Below are 15,499 nucleotides of genomic sequence, written 5' to 3' on the forward strand. Positions count from 1 at the left end.
GCACATTACTTTAATGACTTTAACCACCATCCTGCTCCTCTAACCAACCCAGCAGGTATAGCTGTAGGCAAAGACACGAGGCAATGGCACAGTTTGGAGGCGGGTGTCTCCTACCTGGCACGAGTCACCGGCGTAGCCGGGCGGGCAGGCGCACGTCTCCACGCTGTGCGCGATGCTGCCGCTGCCCTCGCTGCTGGCTTCCTCCAGCCCGACCTCCCCGAGCGCCAGGCGCTGGCTCTCCGTGAAGTACAGCGCCCGGATGTGCAAGCCATCCAGCCTGGACAGGATGGTCAGCAGCTCTTCTCGGGACACCGGCTGGCTGCTGCTGGCGTGCCTGAAGCTGCCCTGCACATCGAGGGGTACAAAATGAGCACAGCGCCGCAGCTGCTTGAAAGAGCAGCTTCAAAGAAGAGCAGAGGACAGAGAAGACCAGAGAACAGAAAAAGGGAGAAAATACCTATGGAGCAGACTTGTCTAGTGCCAGCTGGTGTGGGGTAATAGAGTCCAGGAGAGCAGACACAGGGTGGGTGGAAAAAAGAATAATGAGCATGAAAAAAGGGCTGTAGCTTTGACTGTGCAAGGTAAGTATGGCTTTGAGGTATAAAAAAGTGAAGATGCCTGTAGGTTCTTCTTCAGTCATCCAAATTTCTTTGAGATATCACCTATCAAACCATAAAAATGTGAAGGAAAATGCTTTTATTTTTGAGAGTAAGTGAGGTCCTAGAAACCCAATCTTTCAGGGCTTTCTTGCTGTTAATAAACACAGCGTTGTTGAAAATGGAATTTGTCTTGAAGAAACATATTCTTTGACTGCATATGAAATAAATTACCCAGTTCAACCTTCTGAGCACAGGTTTAAGGTAGAAATAATCCCTGCTGGATTCACCTACCTGAATGTTGGACACCCCACTCTTAACTACTACCTAGACACCTAGGAAAACAGATAACAATTCATTCCATCCCTATTAAGTAAAGTCTGTGGCTGCAATGAATCACCACCTATTGAGGACTGATTCAGCATTACTCCATTGGCCCTGGAGGGAATGCTAAAGGCCACATTGGACAAGAGGCCCAGCCCAGAGGTGCTAAAATTAGGTGTCGTGAACCAGAACCCAGGTTCATTGTGGCAGTAAAGAGAGATAAAAAAATATTCTTTATATTTAAGGTCTACAGTGTTTAAGTTTATATTCCTCACCATTACCAGATATTTGGTATTTCTGCACCTATTCTGCATGGGTGTATTTTTCTGTGGCTCTGGAAGGAAAAGAAAAGGCCATTCCTTTGTTCATTTCTTACCTCAACCAGCTGCACTCGGCCATAATATTGACGATCAGGCAGTGGGCTGCTGGGATCCATATAAACAACTTCCATTTGTTGCCCCTATGTGAGAATGAGGATATAACATTGCTGTTTCACTACTTGTTATGGGAGAGTGTTCAGATGCAGTAAAATCTGGTGAAGCACATTAATCCTGTTGTTTGGGGGATCAAAACTGAGTAATACTAGGAAAACTGTACATCATTTTCTCAGGAAAGTGGTATAGTGAACACTGTGTGAACACTGTGAACACTGCCAGCAGAGTTTTCACTGCTTTTGCCTATTAACAACCCTGTTTTTTGAGTGAAACACCAAAAGAATCAAATTAATGCTGATCAACTTTCAGAGGAACTAGTTATTACCTTAGAATAAAAATGGTTTTGCATTTTGAAACACTCTTCTTTGCATCCTTGTGCACCAGCAACTATGGGTATTATGGTAGCAGTTTATGAGGTACATTTCCCAAAAAGAATCCTAGAGCATTCAAATGATATTTCTGATGGTGTGAGGAAGCTAAACACCCCCTTGAGAATCTCAACAAACAGTTAAAGATTTCAATTTTGGCTCTTAAGTGGTTAAATTAAAAAACTGTCAACCTAAATTGCATTTTTATTTCTGTCCCATGAAGTCATATAATTATGCTTAGTTTTATGCTGAAAAAAAAAAATCTCACAGAAAATGAGATTAATTACACACGAAATCCAGGACATCTTTTGCAAAGATGTGGCCATACTTATTGACAAGTGTGCAATTGATATTTTTTTTTTCCACAGGCATATTCTACAAAGAAAATCCTGGTTTATCTATCTTTTTACTTGCTCTGCAAATCAGTTATGCTTAATAATATGTTACTTTGGCAACAGAGACAGATGTGTGGATGGTTTTGAGCAAAATGAAGTAAAATCACTTTTATAGAAATAGTTAATGGTTTTAATAGTTAAGTTAATGTTTTAATGGTTAAGTACACTATAAGAGCAAAACTTGCCATAGCTGTTAAGTAAGATAAAAGTTGTGGAATTTGCATTGCTTATAAGAAAAAAAATAGTATTTTAAAGCTTACTGTTAGTCGTATATCAGGTTTCTTATCCAGAAGAACCATGCCCTCACTAGGTAAGCCAAAAGATTTCACTTGGTAACTTAGGAAGCCACCATATGAAGAAAGCTGTAACAAAATGCATGAGACCAGATATATTTTACTGCACTACTGCTTGATATTAATGTAAATTTTTATTCCAGTTTATCTCATCTCCCAGCACTATAAATAACACATTTACTCTTTGTTCTTTAGAAAATATATGAAAATATTGCTGTTTGGAAGAAGTTACTTTCTATTTTGTTTATTGTGAGTATCTGACATATGAGCAGATACTGTTTTCTGAAAGGTTACTTGCATCATTGGGGTTTTTTTCTTAGTTGGGTTCACACCACCTGTGTCATGGAGAAATCCCATGGTTACATGAATATTATTCTTCCCCGACTGTACAGAACAGATGTGGTGCATCAAGAACAGGCATGAGATTGACAGTGAAAGTGGTGGTCAATCTCATGGACAGCCATGGATAAAAAGAAGGCAGACTAAGCATGTTTAAAGACAGCATTTTCTAAACTTACTGCAAACATGAATGCAATCTTTGCACTACCTTCAGGACGGGATTTCTACTGGTATCAGCTCTGTTGTAACCAGACTGTGCCTCTAGGCTGAGCTGAAACCACCTACAGGTGACCACAGGTGGCCTCAAACCCAACTGAACAAGGGGCTGCTGCCCAGAACAGGGACAAGTGTGGCTGAATCACCCAACAAACACAGCATGTCCCTGGGTGCTGTGTGAGGGACTCAGTACAAAACACCCTGGGAGCAAAGGAAGCTCCAGGCACAGCCTAGATAGTTTTTGTTCCAAGAGCCTCAAAGGAAGGTTTGTGGGTACCATGTGAAATCAGGCATTTTGCCATGCATGTCCTATTTTGGTTTGCACCTTTCTCATTTGCCCTTACATCTCATCCTTGGTTTTCCCATGGAAGAATTGCTTTGTCAGGTTCTGCTCTTCTACAGGGAAGCACCAGGCTTCCATCTACCCCTCTGCATATCAGTGATGTATTACAAACAAAATACTGACATCTCAACACTAAATTTGTTCCATGGATCACAGGTCCATAATTAATGCTATTCTCCTCACCCAACTGCATTTTCAAAAGCATCATTTGGAACATTGGCTGTAGTTTGCCAACACAATCAAATCACTCTGTATAAATGAATTCTTAAAAAAAAAAAAAAGAAAATTCAAATTAGAGTTGATTTCCTACTTAACATGTTTCAGAACTGCACCATTTGAGAGGCTGTTAAATTACTTTTTCAATTCTTTTTTATAGAACAATATTGATGTTACAAAGGAACTTCTGCATTCTGTAGTATTTATTTTCTAATGTAAAAAATGGTCTGTTACATAGAATGTTAAAACATGAAAGAAAATGGGGACAACGTGATCTGAATTTCTCAATTACACTTAGTTTCCGTACTGCTACACATTTTATATTTGATTCCCTTTTAACTTTGTAAACAAAAGACAGAGAGAGAAAAGAAAATATACTCTGCTAAATATAAATGTTCCAGTGGAACCAGTTTAAAGGTTTCAGATAATGGAAAACACTATTTATACCCTCATCATAAAGAAAAATAGCTGAAGTGATCTTGTTCATATTTTCCAAAAGAGATGCTATCACTGTAAACAGACCAAACCCTGACATTTTCAAAACACAATAACATTAATAATTGGTAAATTTATGAACTTGTAAACTCACAGCCAGACAGCATTTTGGTGGGACTTTCATTACTGCAGTACTGCCTGTGCTAAAATATACACTCATACACAGTGTACAGCAAAAGCAGAACCCAAATTAGAACAATTTTATTTGCAGTGCTGTCACTGTAAATAACAGCATGAGTTGGCAGGCCTAGGACCTAGGCAGGTACTGTGACATGCAACATAAGTCAGCACTGATCTTAATAGCTGTGTTTAAAAAGGGTTATTGCCTGCTGTATACCTTGTTATGAAATAACAAAAGTACTTTTGGTTTAACACTGCAGGTGATAACATGTGCTTTAATATGAAATTTCTTTCAAAAATAATTTGTGGGCAATGAAATGAGAACCTTTATAACGTCAAGAAAAAGCACTCAAACTAAATGTGCTGTTCACCTGAGATATATATATACAGCTCTGGGCATAGGAGAGCAGGAGGAAAAATAATGCTCTAGTCTCTAAAATAAGGACTAGGAGAAACTTCAAAAATTGTACCATCTTTCATGTCTTGGTGTCTACACCATTTGTTTTCTCTTGTGTGTCAGTAGGATTGCATCTGAAAGCTCTGACAGTGCCAATACTTACCAGCAATGGGCTGGTAAGTATTGGCACTGTCAGAGCTCCAAAGAGGGGGGCTCTGGACCTGCAAGTCACCATTAGCAAAGTCCCCTGGTGGGTGTGATCCTCAGGCTGAGAAGCTGATGGCACTAACCATGAGCAGAAGGCTGCTCCCATGCATGGGCTGACAGAGCAGCCACCAGCCCAAGGAACATAAAGGGTAGAAAACCAGTTGATACTCTTCCCAAGAAGCATATCCAAAGCAAAAGGCTGGGGGCTTTTGTGTGCCACTGAGGACATAATCAGCTTTTATTCTTTTGGAAATCTGCCCAGGACATACTCTAGAGAATCTAAAGAATTGACAAGCCCTACGTGTTCTAGGTTGCAGAGCAGCCACATTGGCAAGTTCTACATGTTCTGGGCTTCAGAAAAGCAGCTGAAAGTACCAGCTGCTTGAGCCATTGAGCTCTTCATCATGCTGTTCACATTAAGACCTGTCTGGTACCAAGCAGTATGATTAGTTCTGTGTTATCTGCTAATTTCAAAAGCATACTCAGAAGTAAAATCCTGTGATTCCTGGAGGTAAGAGAGACAAGTGAAGAGAGAGAAACTTATCTAAGAAAAATAGTGAGACTCTTTATCAATGACACTGGTAAAGAAATGATTACATGTTACTAAACCAGAAGAGTTAGGTGCCATTTACCTTGTCTCCCAGGTAGGATGGTGGTGCTTTCCAGTACAAATTATGCACAGAAGCTGGCAATTCTTGAACATCAGCCACCACACTGTTACTGACTGGATTGTAAGTGACTGGAATGCCCATATGTTCATCTACTGCCTCCAAGCGCCAGTTCCTCATATCCACAAACTAATGAAAAACAAAGGAAACAAAAGTTTGCCTCATCCTTTGTTAAAACTTTACCATCACCAAGTAATGAGAAGAAATTGTTTAGCCTTTGTAATCCTTATCATGAGATCCAACTCCTTCAGAGCCAGCCTGAAGTCTTTGAACAATGGATTTTCCATGGAACTCAAAAGAGAGTGAAAATATAAAGATGTGACAAAACTACTTGGGATGCAGGCATTTGGTTTGTCACCTGAAAACTAAATTCTATTTTCAGCCAAAGGAAGACATAGCCTTCTGGGGGTGACTAGGAATTGCGCACACAAGCCTGAGGATGTAATTTAGAGATGCTTTTTAATGGCCATTCCAAAATAAAATCCAGGGAACTAACATCAATTACAGAGTTTGGAACAGATTAACTAAGGGAGGGGACATGGCATGACATTTTAGAGAGGCAGGCAATGTAGCCTAATATTCTGTCTCTTTAATGCACATTTTATGTTTATGGCTGCTGTTTCATGAAAGACTGTGCCTCTTTTTTTCATCATATGCTGGAGGAAAGAGAGCATAATGTGTATGATGTACCAGAACAGGTCTGGGTTCTGGTGGATTGCCCTTGACTGGCCAGAGCAAAAAACCAAAAAAATAGAGATGTTTTCATAAATAGTTTTTGAGAGGACAAGTAATGACTAGAGGAAGTTTTTTACTGATTTCACTTAGGCCACATTTTCACCTTTTGCTTGTAAACAGTAAAGAGCACAATCTGGATTGCATCTAGTCTATGTCTAAACCTTAACTAAACTCCTTATCCACCACTCTAGCTCTCCTCTCTTTTCCTTTCTCTTGCCTTTTTTTAAGCAGCTCTTGCCTTTTTTTTTTCAGCCTTCAGCCATTTTACTGTTCATTTATGCTACTAAAATCTTTGTTTCTCACACTTGATGTCATGTCTCTTTTACAGGAAGGGAAGAAAGACAATTTTCACAATCTCTGTGGAATCTGTCAATACAACTCTTAATCCATCTATGATATAGACATGTAAAATGATATGTACATCAAAGCATCTTGAAGGAGATCATTGATTTCAATGATGACATAGAGTTTGAAGATAAAGCAAGGAAGATAAAGGCCAGCTCAACTTCAGTCCAAGTAGTGACTTGTAAACAAACAGGTGAGAAGGGCCATTTCTGCTGAACAGTACTTTCAGACTACTCCTAATCTTAATAAAGCTCTACGAAATCTTCACCTGGAGAATTGTTTGGAGAATATTTCTCATCTTTCAAAAAATATATTACAAACAAAGCTAATAAAATATATTTTCAACTTTAGAAGAAATCTGGAATTTCCTTAATGGAACAAGTGTAAGCTCATGATAGAAAAGAAAAAAGATCTTTGGTACACCTTGGTTCTACGACGATCCGTGCTGCGACAGCTGCTGGTTGCCCCAAAACAAAAGCAAGGTGTGCATCCCCTGGGGTTAGAAGGGTTCAGATAAAAGGATCCTGGTCTGCAAGTGTCACATGCTGCACCTTCAACATTCTCCTGTTAGGGCAGAGTGCAAAGAAAATTCAGTGCTTTTCTTTTTGCTTTGCTGAGGTCCCCACATTTCCTGCACATGAAACAAATCTTCTGAAAGAATGTATATTTAAATGTATAGAAACAAATGAATGAAAATACATGGTTGTCTGGATAGGCTATATTACAAATGCAAATAAAACTGTCTTGGAGGCTATCTCATAAGCTTTCTTTCCAGTTTATAATATGAAATGTGAACCACTGAGTAATAAATATTAGTCAGAGACAGCTGGTAACTTGCTTGCCAAAACCCTCCTGCTGGCTTTTGCAAACCCACAATATAAAAGGTCACTTGTGAAAGTTCACATTTATCACATTTAATTATGCAGATCAGAACAAAAGAAGATTTCCTAGCTATAATGATGTGGTAAAATGTCAACTGACATAATATGGCTAAAAAAAGCATGGGACTTGGGTAACATCCAAAAGGCAAGATGCAGATGGATAAAGTGGGTCTGTGCAGGGTACAGACTGCTTTAGTGATTCAATGGGCATCTACTCTGCAGCTCTCTTAACATCCTGCAAAAATGAAGATCACCTGTAGAACTGACTGATATTGAAGCCATTAAAAAATGGTATTTAATGTTACCACGATAATCTGTGCACATACTGCAAACCGTGATGGATTCATACAGCTGCATTTAATTTTTACCAAAAATTTACTGATAAACCCACTTTATTCACCCCATTATATATGAAATAGTCACTGGCATGCAAATGATGCTTGTGAATGCAGAAACAATTTGATTTATCTGACCTTGCAAAGACAAATTCCTGTCTGGGGATCGCAAACATCTGGCTCTGTTCCATCTCTGTTACAGCTACATGGCACACAGTTAGGGAAACCATAAGTTCCAGGAGCACACTGATCACACCGACGGCCTTTTATTCCTGGCTTGCATCTTTATCAACAAACACAGAGGAGAGAGTCAATAAGGGAGGTAGGAATGGAGCAGGGAAGGGAAAATAAAAGCACAGGTAGGTGGATATTCAAAGGGATTGCATGGCTGTGACACAACTTTATGACTTCCACAGAGAAAAAGCAGCAGGTCAGTATTGTTCTCAGATTTTGAATCGCGTGACGTTTTAAAATGGCCACAGAACTGAGTAGGAATGGATTTGACTTTGAAGGATAAAAATGCTCACAATAGAATTAGACTTCTGCAGCTATTCAGTGCTTGCAGTGCAGAACTACTCTCTCTGTACACCAAGGTGTAAAACACGGATGTTGAATATAGCTAAGCAGAGCTGGGGGAAGATTTATAGCTGGAAAATGTGCCTGGGCATTACTCAAGACATGCATCTGGTAGCAGAAAAATGGGGAATTGTGAACATATGAATAATTACAGGGACCTCAATCACCCAGAAATCTTGGGTTAGTTTACAACTGTTCTCAGTGGATAGAATCCATTTTGCTCTCACTGAAGAGTGAAAAACTTAAATTTCTCATACTCTCTGCAAACACCTGAAAAGAGCATTGAAGCAAACCATTGTTTATAATACACACAACCCAAACTTACTTGCACTGCCCACTGGTTTTATCACATTCTGGGCTTGCCACATCAACAATTCCTTTTTCTGAGCAGTTGCAGCTCTTGCAGCCAGCAAGGGGATGATAGCTGAAGTAGTATTTCTCACACATTTCACATTTTGGCTTCACAGTTCGTGGAGGGCAAATGCATTTACCAGTTATGTCATCACAAAGACGCTCCTCACAGTTGCATACTAGATCAAAGAAATTGTTCTACAAATCAATCACATCTCATCTTACAACAATCAACTCTTACTGAATGTGCTACAAATACACACAAACTTTATGTATAGAAAATATGACTCTTTTCTCTGACTAGTTTAAAGTTCAGGGTCATAGAAACTAACTATGTGACTGTAACAATTGTTTCAAAGAGCAGGTTTAGTGCTTGGCTCTTTTCCACGGACTGGTTGCTTAACTTCACCACAGACACTGTTTATCAATTGCCAAAACTGTTAAGGATTAGTTTTGGTGTCAAGGGCACCGCTTTTATAAAGCAATGTTTATAAACATCTAGTATAGTATCTATGAAAGCAGCTGAGGACTGTTGGTGTAATCTATAGATCTGCTGATGTCCTTAACATCAGAATATGAGGAAATAGGAATGCTGTGTCTCTGGAAAAGTTTGAAGGTATAAAATGGGATTAAACATTAACAACTTGGAAATGATTTAGCAGTCAGCACAGAAAACATCCATTTCACAGGAATAGTGGCAATATGGATTTTAACCAGTTCAGCTGTAAGCCTACTACACCTGACCAGACAGCACATGCAAAGGGTCACTTCACAAGCTAGGTGTGCTTTAGGGGAACGGGATTTCTTCTGCCTTAAACTGGAAGCTAATGCTATGGCGAACCAAAAACAGCCTGACCAGCCTCTCGCAGGATCAGGCTCTACAAAGAAAAGTCAGGCTGCAGTACACCTGCAGCAAATTCAGAGGATTAAGCAGGTAGCCAGGTCAGGAGCTGAAGGAGTGCAAGCACATACTTACACTTGCAAAATGGGAATCCATAGTAGCCGGTTTGGCATCGGCTGCACTGGCGACCAACGACGTTGGGTCTGCAAGCACACTGCCCTCCCAGGGGGCTGCACGTAGGGCTGGTGGCACCTGCACTGTGGCAGTCACATGGCAGGGCTCCGTTGTTGTAGAAAGCCACCAATGACCTCACAGAGTCCTTACAGAAGGCAGATGATCGTTCTGGGCTGTTTAAATTGAAATATAAATCATGTAAGTGCTGGCACTCAGGATTGCTATGAGAGTGCTTTGCAGTGGTTCAGTAAATTAGGGCTCTGTCTTTCAAGCAGTTTGACATAAGGATGGCATCAGCACACATGCAAGGATATACTTTAATTAAGTCAGGGTGAATAGCTTTGAACACGCAGGTAAAAGGTTTAATCACAGCAAGTGTGGATTAGTTGTATCAGTTCAGGCATGCTAAGCAAAAGACCAAATACCAAAGATGGAAATACCAAAGACAGGAAGATGACATAGATTTTCCTCTTTTGTACTGTGAGCAATAAAGCTCTACCTTTACACTGCATTTGCAATAGAAAGTCATGGAAAAATGACTCATGGAAATTCAATGGGCTAGCATAAGCCATGAAAAGCATTTTAATATAGCACAATTATAGGGATTTAAGACAGCTCTTTAACGCAGAGTAAAAGTAATATTATTCCCAGTTTGTTGTCAATGTTCAGTTTTTTAGAAAGTGATGCTTACTCAATATAAAAACTGTTTCCTCCACATTGGCTGATAAAATCAAATGACTTGTCCACTGTCTTTTTGTGAAGAATTGTGTAACTGTAGGTGTCTGCTGGAACAACTAAGATATTTTCCTTAAAACAATAAGAAAACTAATTTGTACAATTCAGAGAAAAACAAAAAGATACAAGCTAAGGCATTTACATATTTAAATGTTGCTTCATTATACATCCTGGATTTTTTCAAAACCTTTAAGATTTTAACCAAAAATAAGAAAATAAACTTTGCATACTGCCCTCAAAGTTGTTATGCTACAAGCAGTGTACAACAAAAACAGTGCAGAATATCTTAAAAATTTAAAATAAAAGCAGTGCAAGAGATCCTAAAAATCTGAAACACAACATTAAAAAAATTATTCTATTTGGATTTTATATTTGCATCTATCTCTAAATGAATGGTGAAACTGAGAATAACATTTTCAAGTACATTTACGTAATACACATACCAGAACCAGCGTTCTTCCATCCGGTATTATCATTGTAACAGAGACCATGGCTTCAGAAATGTCAAGCTCAATTTGGTTTGCTGCAACCACCTGAACCCGACAGCCAGAAGTATGAGGGCAGAAAGAAGCATTAAAAGTACCTAGAAGAAAAAATATATTTGGTTTATGTGAGATGGTTTTGATTGCAGAGGCCTACTGGGGTGGGTTCTATGAAAATCTGTAAGAAGATTCTTCCATGTCCCACCGAGCCAATCCCAGTGAGCTCCAAGACAGACCTGACCCAACACTGGCCAAGGCTGTATCTGACCATGGTAGTGCCTCTGAAATAACATATTTAAGAAAGGGGGAAAACCCCAGCTCAACAGCAGGTACAGCCAGAGAGGAGTGAGAATATGCAAGAGAAACAGCTCTGCAGTCACCAAGGCCAATGAAGAAGGAGAGCTCCAGGTGGTGGACCAGAGATCCACCTGCAGCCTGTGGAGGAGACCCCCTCAAGAGCAGGCAGATGCCCAAATAGGGTCTGGGGACCTTTGGGAATTCCACACTGGAGCAGTCTCCTAGCAGGCCTTGTGACCCCATGGAAGGCATCCACACTGGAGAAGTTAGTGAAGAATTGCAGCCCAAGAGAATGACTCACATTGGAGAAGCTGGTGGAGGATTGTCTCCCATGTGAGGGATCCTACACTAATGCATGGGAAAAGTATGAGCAGTCCCTCACTGAGAAGGAAGGAACAGAGGCAACCTGTGAGGAGCTGTTCTCTGTACCCATGTGCCATTCAATGGGAGGAGCTAGAGAAATTTGGGAGTAAAGCTGAGCCCAGGAAAAAGGGAAAGGTGGAAGCAAAGTGTTTGAAACTTTGGGCACCTGGTGTCCATCCAGGATGAACCCAACACAGCTCCATATCCCAAAATGCTAAGGAAGGAAAGGGATTAGGTCAAATTCAGATGCCTACCTGACCACACATGTCCTGCATTCACATGGACTTGCACAGAGAACACTGGGTGCGCCGGCTGATAAAAATGTACCACAAATACGTATCTGCCTAAGTGGGGCACTCTGCCACTCAAGGTGATCTGGTTCTGGAGAAACAAAAACAGCTCCGGTATTAAATCACAGAATCACAGAATAGATTTGTTTTGTGAAACATTCTTTGGCTTATCAGCTGTGCTCAGTGCCCCGTACCTGCAGCGAAAGAGAGGGGGCTTAGCATCTCTCAGCAAGTTCAATTTCTTCAAGGAAAATGGCATTACAACTGCATGCTCTGTTTGCCTGCCAAGCACATCTAACATTCTTCTGCAGTCTCTAAGACTGTTGTGTAGTTCAGAAAGAAGCTGGTGTTTGGGGCTTCCCCCCCCCCCATTCTTTATATTGCCTCTTAGTTTGCTTAGTGGCTTAGCTTGCAACATTTTCATCCTATCACATCATCCAGTTTTGATTATCTTACAGAATTTCATCTATTTAACCTTACTAAGAATATACCTTGTGACTTGCAAAACAAAGTTTTCAAAATATGAGGTACCTGTAATGGTGTCAAGGTGACTCCATGAACTGAACCAGCAGGTAAAGTGGCACTCCATGGATCATGGAGTATATTCTCCCGTACTTCAGAAATCTTCCCATCTTTGAATGCATCCAAAACCAAAGCTCCTGGTGGAGTCTCAAAAACTGAGGGAATGCATGCTGCACTAAACACAGAACCACAGTAATTATCCTTGGGGCCAGAAAAAAGTTTTAATCATAACAGGAAAGGCTGACTTTTAAAAGTCAGTGTATTAGATTGTATTGTAATTGATAATGCAATAATAACTCCTGTACCTATTTGGATTCTTTGTGAATGATCAGAAAGTAAATGAAAACAAGAGGTATGGATTTAACTTCCATAAGAAGGGGAAAGTGAGTACACTTTTAATGTATTAACTGATTTTATTCACACAAAATTTCCATAACTTTAAGTTTCAGTGGAAAGAATTTGCTAAGGAAGAGGAAACTTAAGGGAATCAGGAGCACTAAAAATTAAATACATTTTAGTTAATCAAGTTAGTTACATTCACCAGAATCTTTACTAATATTGAATTCTAAGTTCTACAAATATTTATATAGGTGTATCCTTTAAACATGCAAGTTTTCCCACTGAAGTCAATGGGACTACTTAAGTATTTAGAAGTTAAGTATATACTCAAATATTTGTAGGACTGGAGCCAAAATAAATAACACTACTCCTTGAAAGCATCCTTATTAATTCACTGCTGCATTTAACTATTTCTTCCTAGGCATATTTAATTCTGGGATTGAGAGAAGAATTTTCCAGGACTGCAGGATAAAATATTTTGGGGGGTTTCCTGGTTGTATTTATTCACTTCTAGCAAGTACTCAACAGACAATGATTAATCTTGAATCAAGACAGACCCAGAACTGGAATGGCAAGTATGTTTCAGAACTGAGATGTATTTGCCAGGCCTGTGTGGGAAATCATGTGCAACATCCACTTACAAAATGTTAAACTGAGCCAAGCATCTGCATCTTTCAAGTTGATGAACTTAAAACACTTTCAGGAAAGCAAAAATGCTGGCAGATAACAATAAAAACAAAAGAAAAACCTACAGTAAACAATAGAAATTTAACAAGAGTTTAAAAAACTACCCAACACAAAACCAAAGTCAAATACATAAGTTTCTACATTCATATTATTTTGAATCATGTTTTTCACTCATCTTCTTTCCCTGTTTTACTCAAAATATAAATGCCTGTATTTACAAAATAAATTTGGTGGAAGGACAAGTATTTTCAGTCTTAGAAATCTTCTCTCAGTGGTAAGGAGCAGGAGAATTAAAGCTGTGATTCAATGCTATGCATGTTTGGAAACCAAGCAAAGTCACATGTTTTTATCCAATTTACAACCCAGATTTTTCTGCCTTCTGTTTCAATTCAACCATTATATTACAAGCTACCATTTGGAAAACTATCAGACCAAATCACCAACTCTTTTTGCCTCTTAAGTCCAGCAAATAACATTTACTTTTATTTTGAGACCCTTCCCACTGCTAGATCAGTAGGAAGAAAGCTTTAGGAGTAGGAATCACGAGGCACATCCTGGGGAGTGCAGCAGGCACTGAAATGTGGAGGTCCCTAATTTGGAAGCTGCAGTGACAGTTCCTCTCTGTCCCAAAGAACAAAAGATGGGGAGGGGAAAAGCTTCGACAGGACAGAGGAGATGCTCTGCAGAACCCAAACCACTGGGGAAGGCAAGGTTCAGATCTTCACAGCAAGAGAAGAGCTGTCAGCCTGGATCAGCCAAGCAGTACATGAGTCCCCTAATTACTGGTCCTATGAAGTAGGATGGAGAAGAAGGATCAGCTGGCATTACTGTGTGAGGTGAATGATGAGGGTACACCTACCCTAGGGGCCCACTATGACAGGGAAAAGGGAATGGCTTGTTTGGGAAGCAGGGGTTTATGTGTTGAGTAATTTGAGGCTGCCAAATTGTGCCTGAAAGGGCAGTCACATCCCACACCTAGGGACAAATTAAAGCTATTTTGGGACAGCTGAAGCAGTAAAATGCAGAAGAAAACTTCAGATGGAACAGTAAGCATTTCAGGCCACTAAAGTAGGAATGATTTTCCAGCTTGGACACCTGTCCTCCTGTCCTACTGGATGGCATGTGAAAGATACGTGTTTTCTCACACATCAGCACTGGGAAGTTCAGATGGGCCAGGAAAAGGCTGCTATCAACAAAATTCTGTACAAAGACTGTCTAGATTGACACTAACATTTCAGCTTCTTTACAAAGACTACTTTACAGAAGTGGCCTACAAATCACCTGTGAGTCACTGAGTAAAGCTTCACTCAAAAAAATTAAAACACCATTTATTCTACCTTTCAAGGCTGTCCTCAGATAATAGGAAGGATAAAATCAAGCAAGTTACCTTCCATCACTGTTACTCCTGTAAGCAGCTATGCACTGTACTTTAGGTTCCACATATTCTGGAGAAAATTCTTCAGCAGATATAATGCAAACCTTGTGCTGGAAAACAAGCACAAGGCTCAATTAACAATTAATATCATAAATAACAGGGCCAGGCCTGAACAGGAAGGATGAAGCCTAATTTTAGCATAGGGAGATATGAGCCCAAAGCCATGTTCTGTCACAGACCTCCCACAAGATCCCTTTACCTCCCTGCAACTCAAGGCCTCAGGGTTAAATAGCATTTTTCTGTCCTTGTCAAGGGAATATTAGCTGTTCAGGAGAGACATAACAAAAAGGTAAGCACGTATGTGTGGTAAAGGGAAAGACAGAAGACCAGCTCAAAGGCTGAGAAGCAAGGCAAGGAATGTAGAGAAGTAGGAGGGAAAAGTTCTTTGAGACTTTTGGACCCTGGGGGAACTCCCAGACTTTCTCAAATAAAGGCACAAACACTTGCTCGTGCAAAGTCCATGGGAGTGAGTTTCAGTGACACCGGCATCTCTCACCCAGGATTCAGAACTCATTTCAAAAGAAGCAAAACCTCATATGGGATTTTTTATTTTAACTAAAAGTAGACATGAACAAATGAATCTGTGGTAGTCCTGATGTACCCACGGTGGCAAAGACATAAGGGAAGGCATCGGAGGTGGCTCCCATTTGCCTCTCTGCTCCACATGAAGGGAAAACGTGGGTGTCTTTAACCCCAAAAT

General features: G+C 40.0%; 1 protein-coding gene across 1 annotated transcript in view; it reads right to left on the reverse strand.

Annotated features, from left to right (window-relative positions):
* LAMA3 (laminin subunit alpha 3) overlaps positions 1 to 15,499 on the reverse strand; it is a 105,792-nt gene that overhangs the window by 39,074 nt on the left and 51,219 nt on the right. The window contains exons 28-40 of the mRNA XM_084204351.1: positions 14,752 to 14,849; positions 12,348 to 12,513; positions 11,781 to 11,907; positions 10,828 to 10,967; positions 10,341 to 10,456; positions 9,611 to 9,822; positions 8,609 to 8,813; positions 7,846 to 7,990; positions 6,915 to 7,055; positions 5,376 to 5,540; positions 2,378 to 2,479; positions 1,297 to 1,380; positions 115 to 345 (exon numbers count right to left, since the gene is read on the reverse strand). Of these exons, the coding sequence (XP_084060477.1) occupies positions 115 to 345; positions 1,297 to 1,380; positions 2,378 to 2,479; positions 5,376 to 5,540; positions 6,915 to 7,055; positions 7,846 to 7,990; positions 8,609 to 8,813; positions 9,611 to 9,822; positions 10,341 to 10,456; positions 10,828 to 10,967; positions 11,781 to 11,907; positions 12,348 to 12,513; positions 14,752 to 14,849 (1,932 nt within the window). The remainder of the gene's footprint in view (positions 1 to 114; positions 346 to 1,296; positions 1,381 to 2,377; positions 2,480 to 5,375; positions 5,541 to 6,914; positions 7,056 to 7,845; positions 7,991 to 8,608; positions 8,814 to 9,610; positions 9,823 to 10,340; positions 10,457 to 10,827; positions 10,968 to 11,780; positions 11,908 to 12,347; positions 12,514 to 14,751; positions 14,850 to 15,499) is intronic.

Source organism: Fringilla coelebs (genome assembly GCF_963513975.1).
Source record: "Fringilla coelebs genome assembly, chromosome: 1".
NCBI lineage: Eukaryota > Metazoa > Chordata > Aves > Passeriformes > Fringillidae > Fringilla > Fringilla coelebs.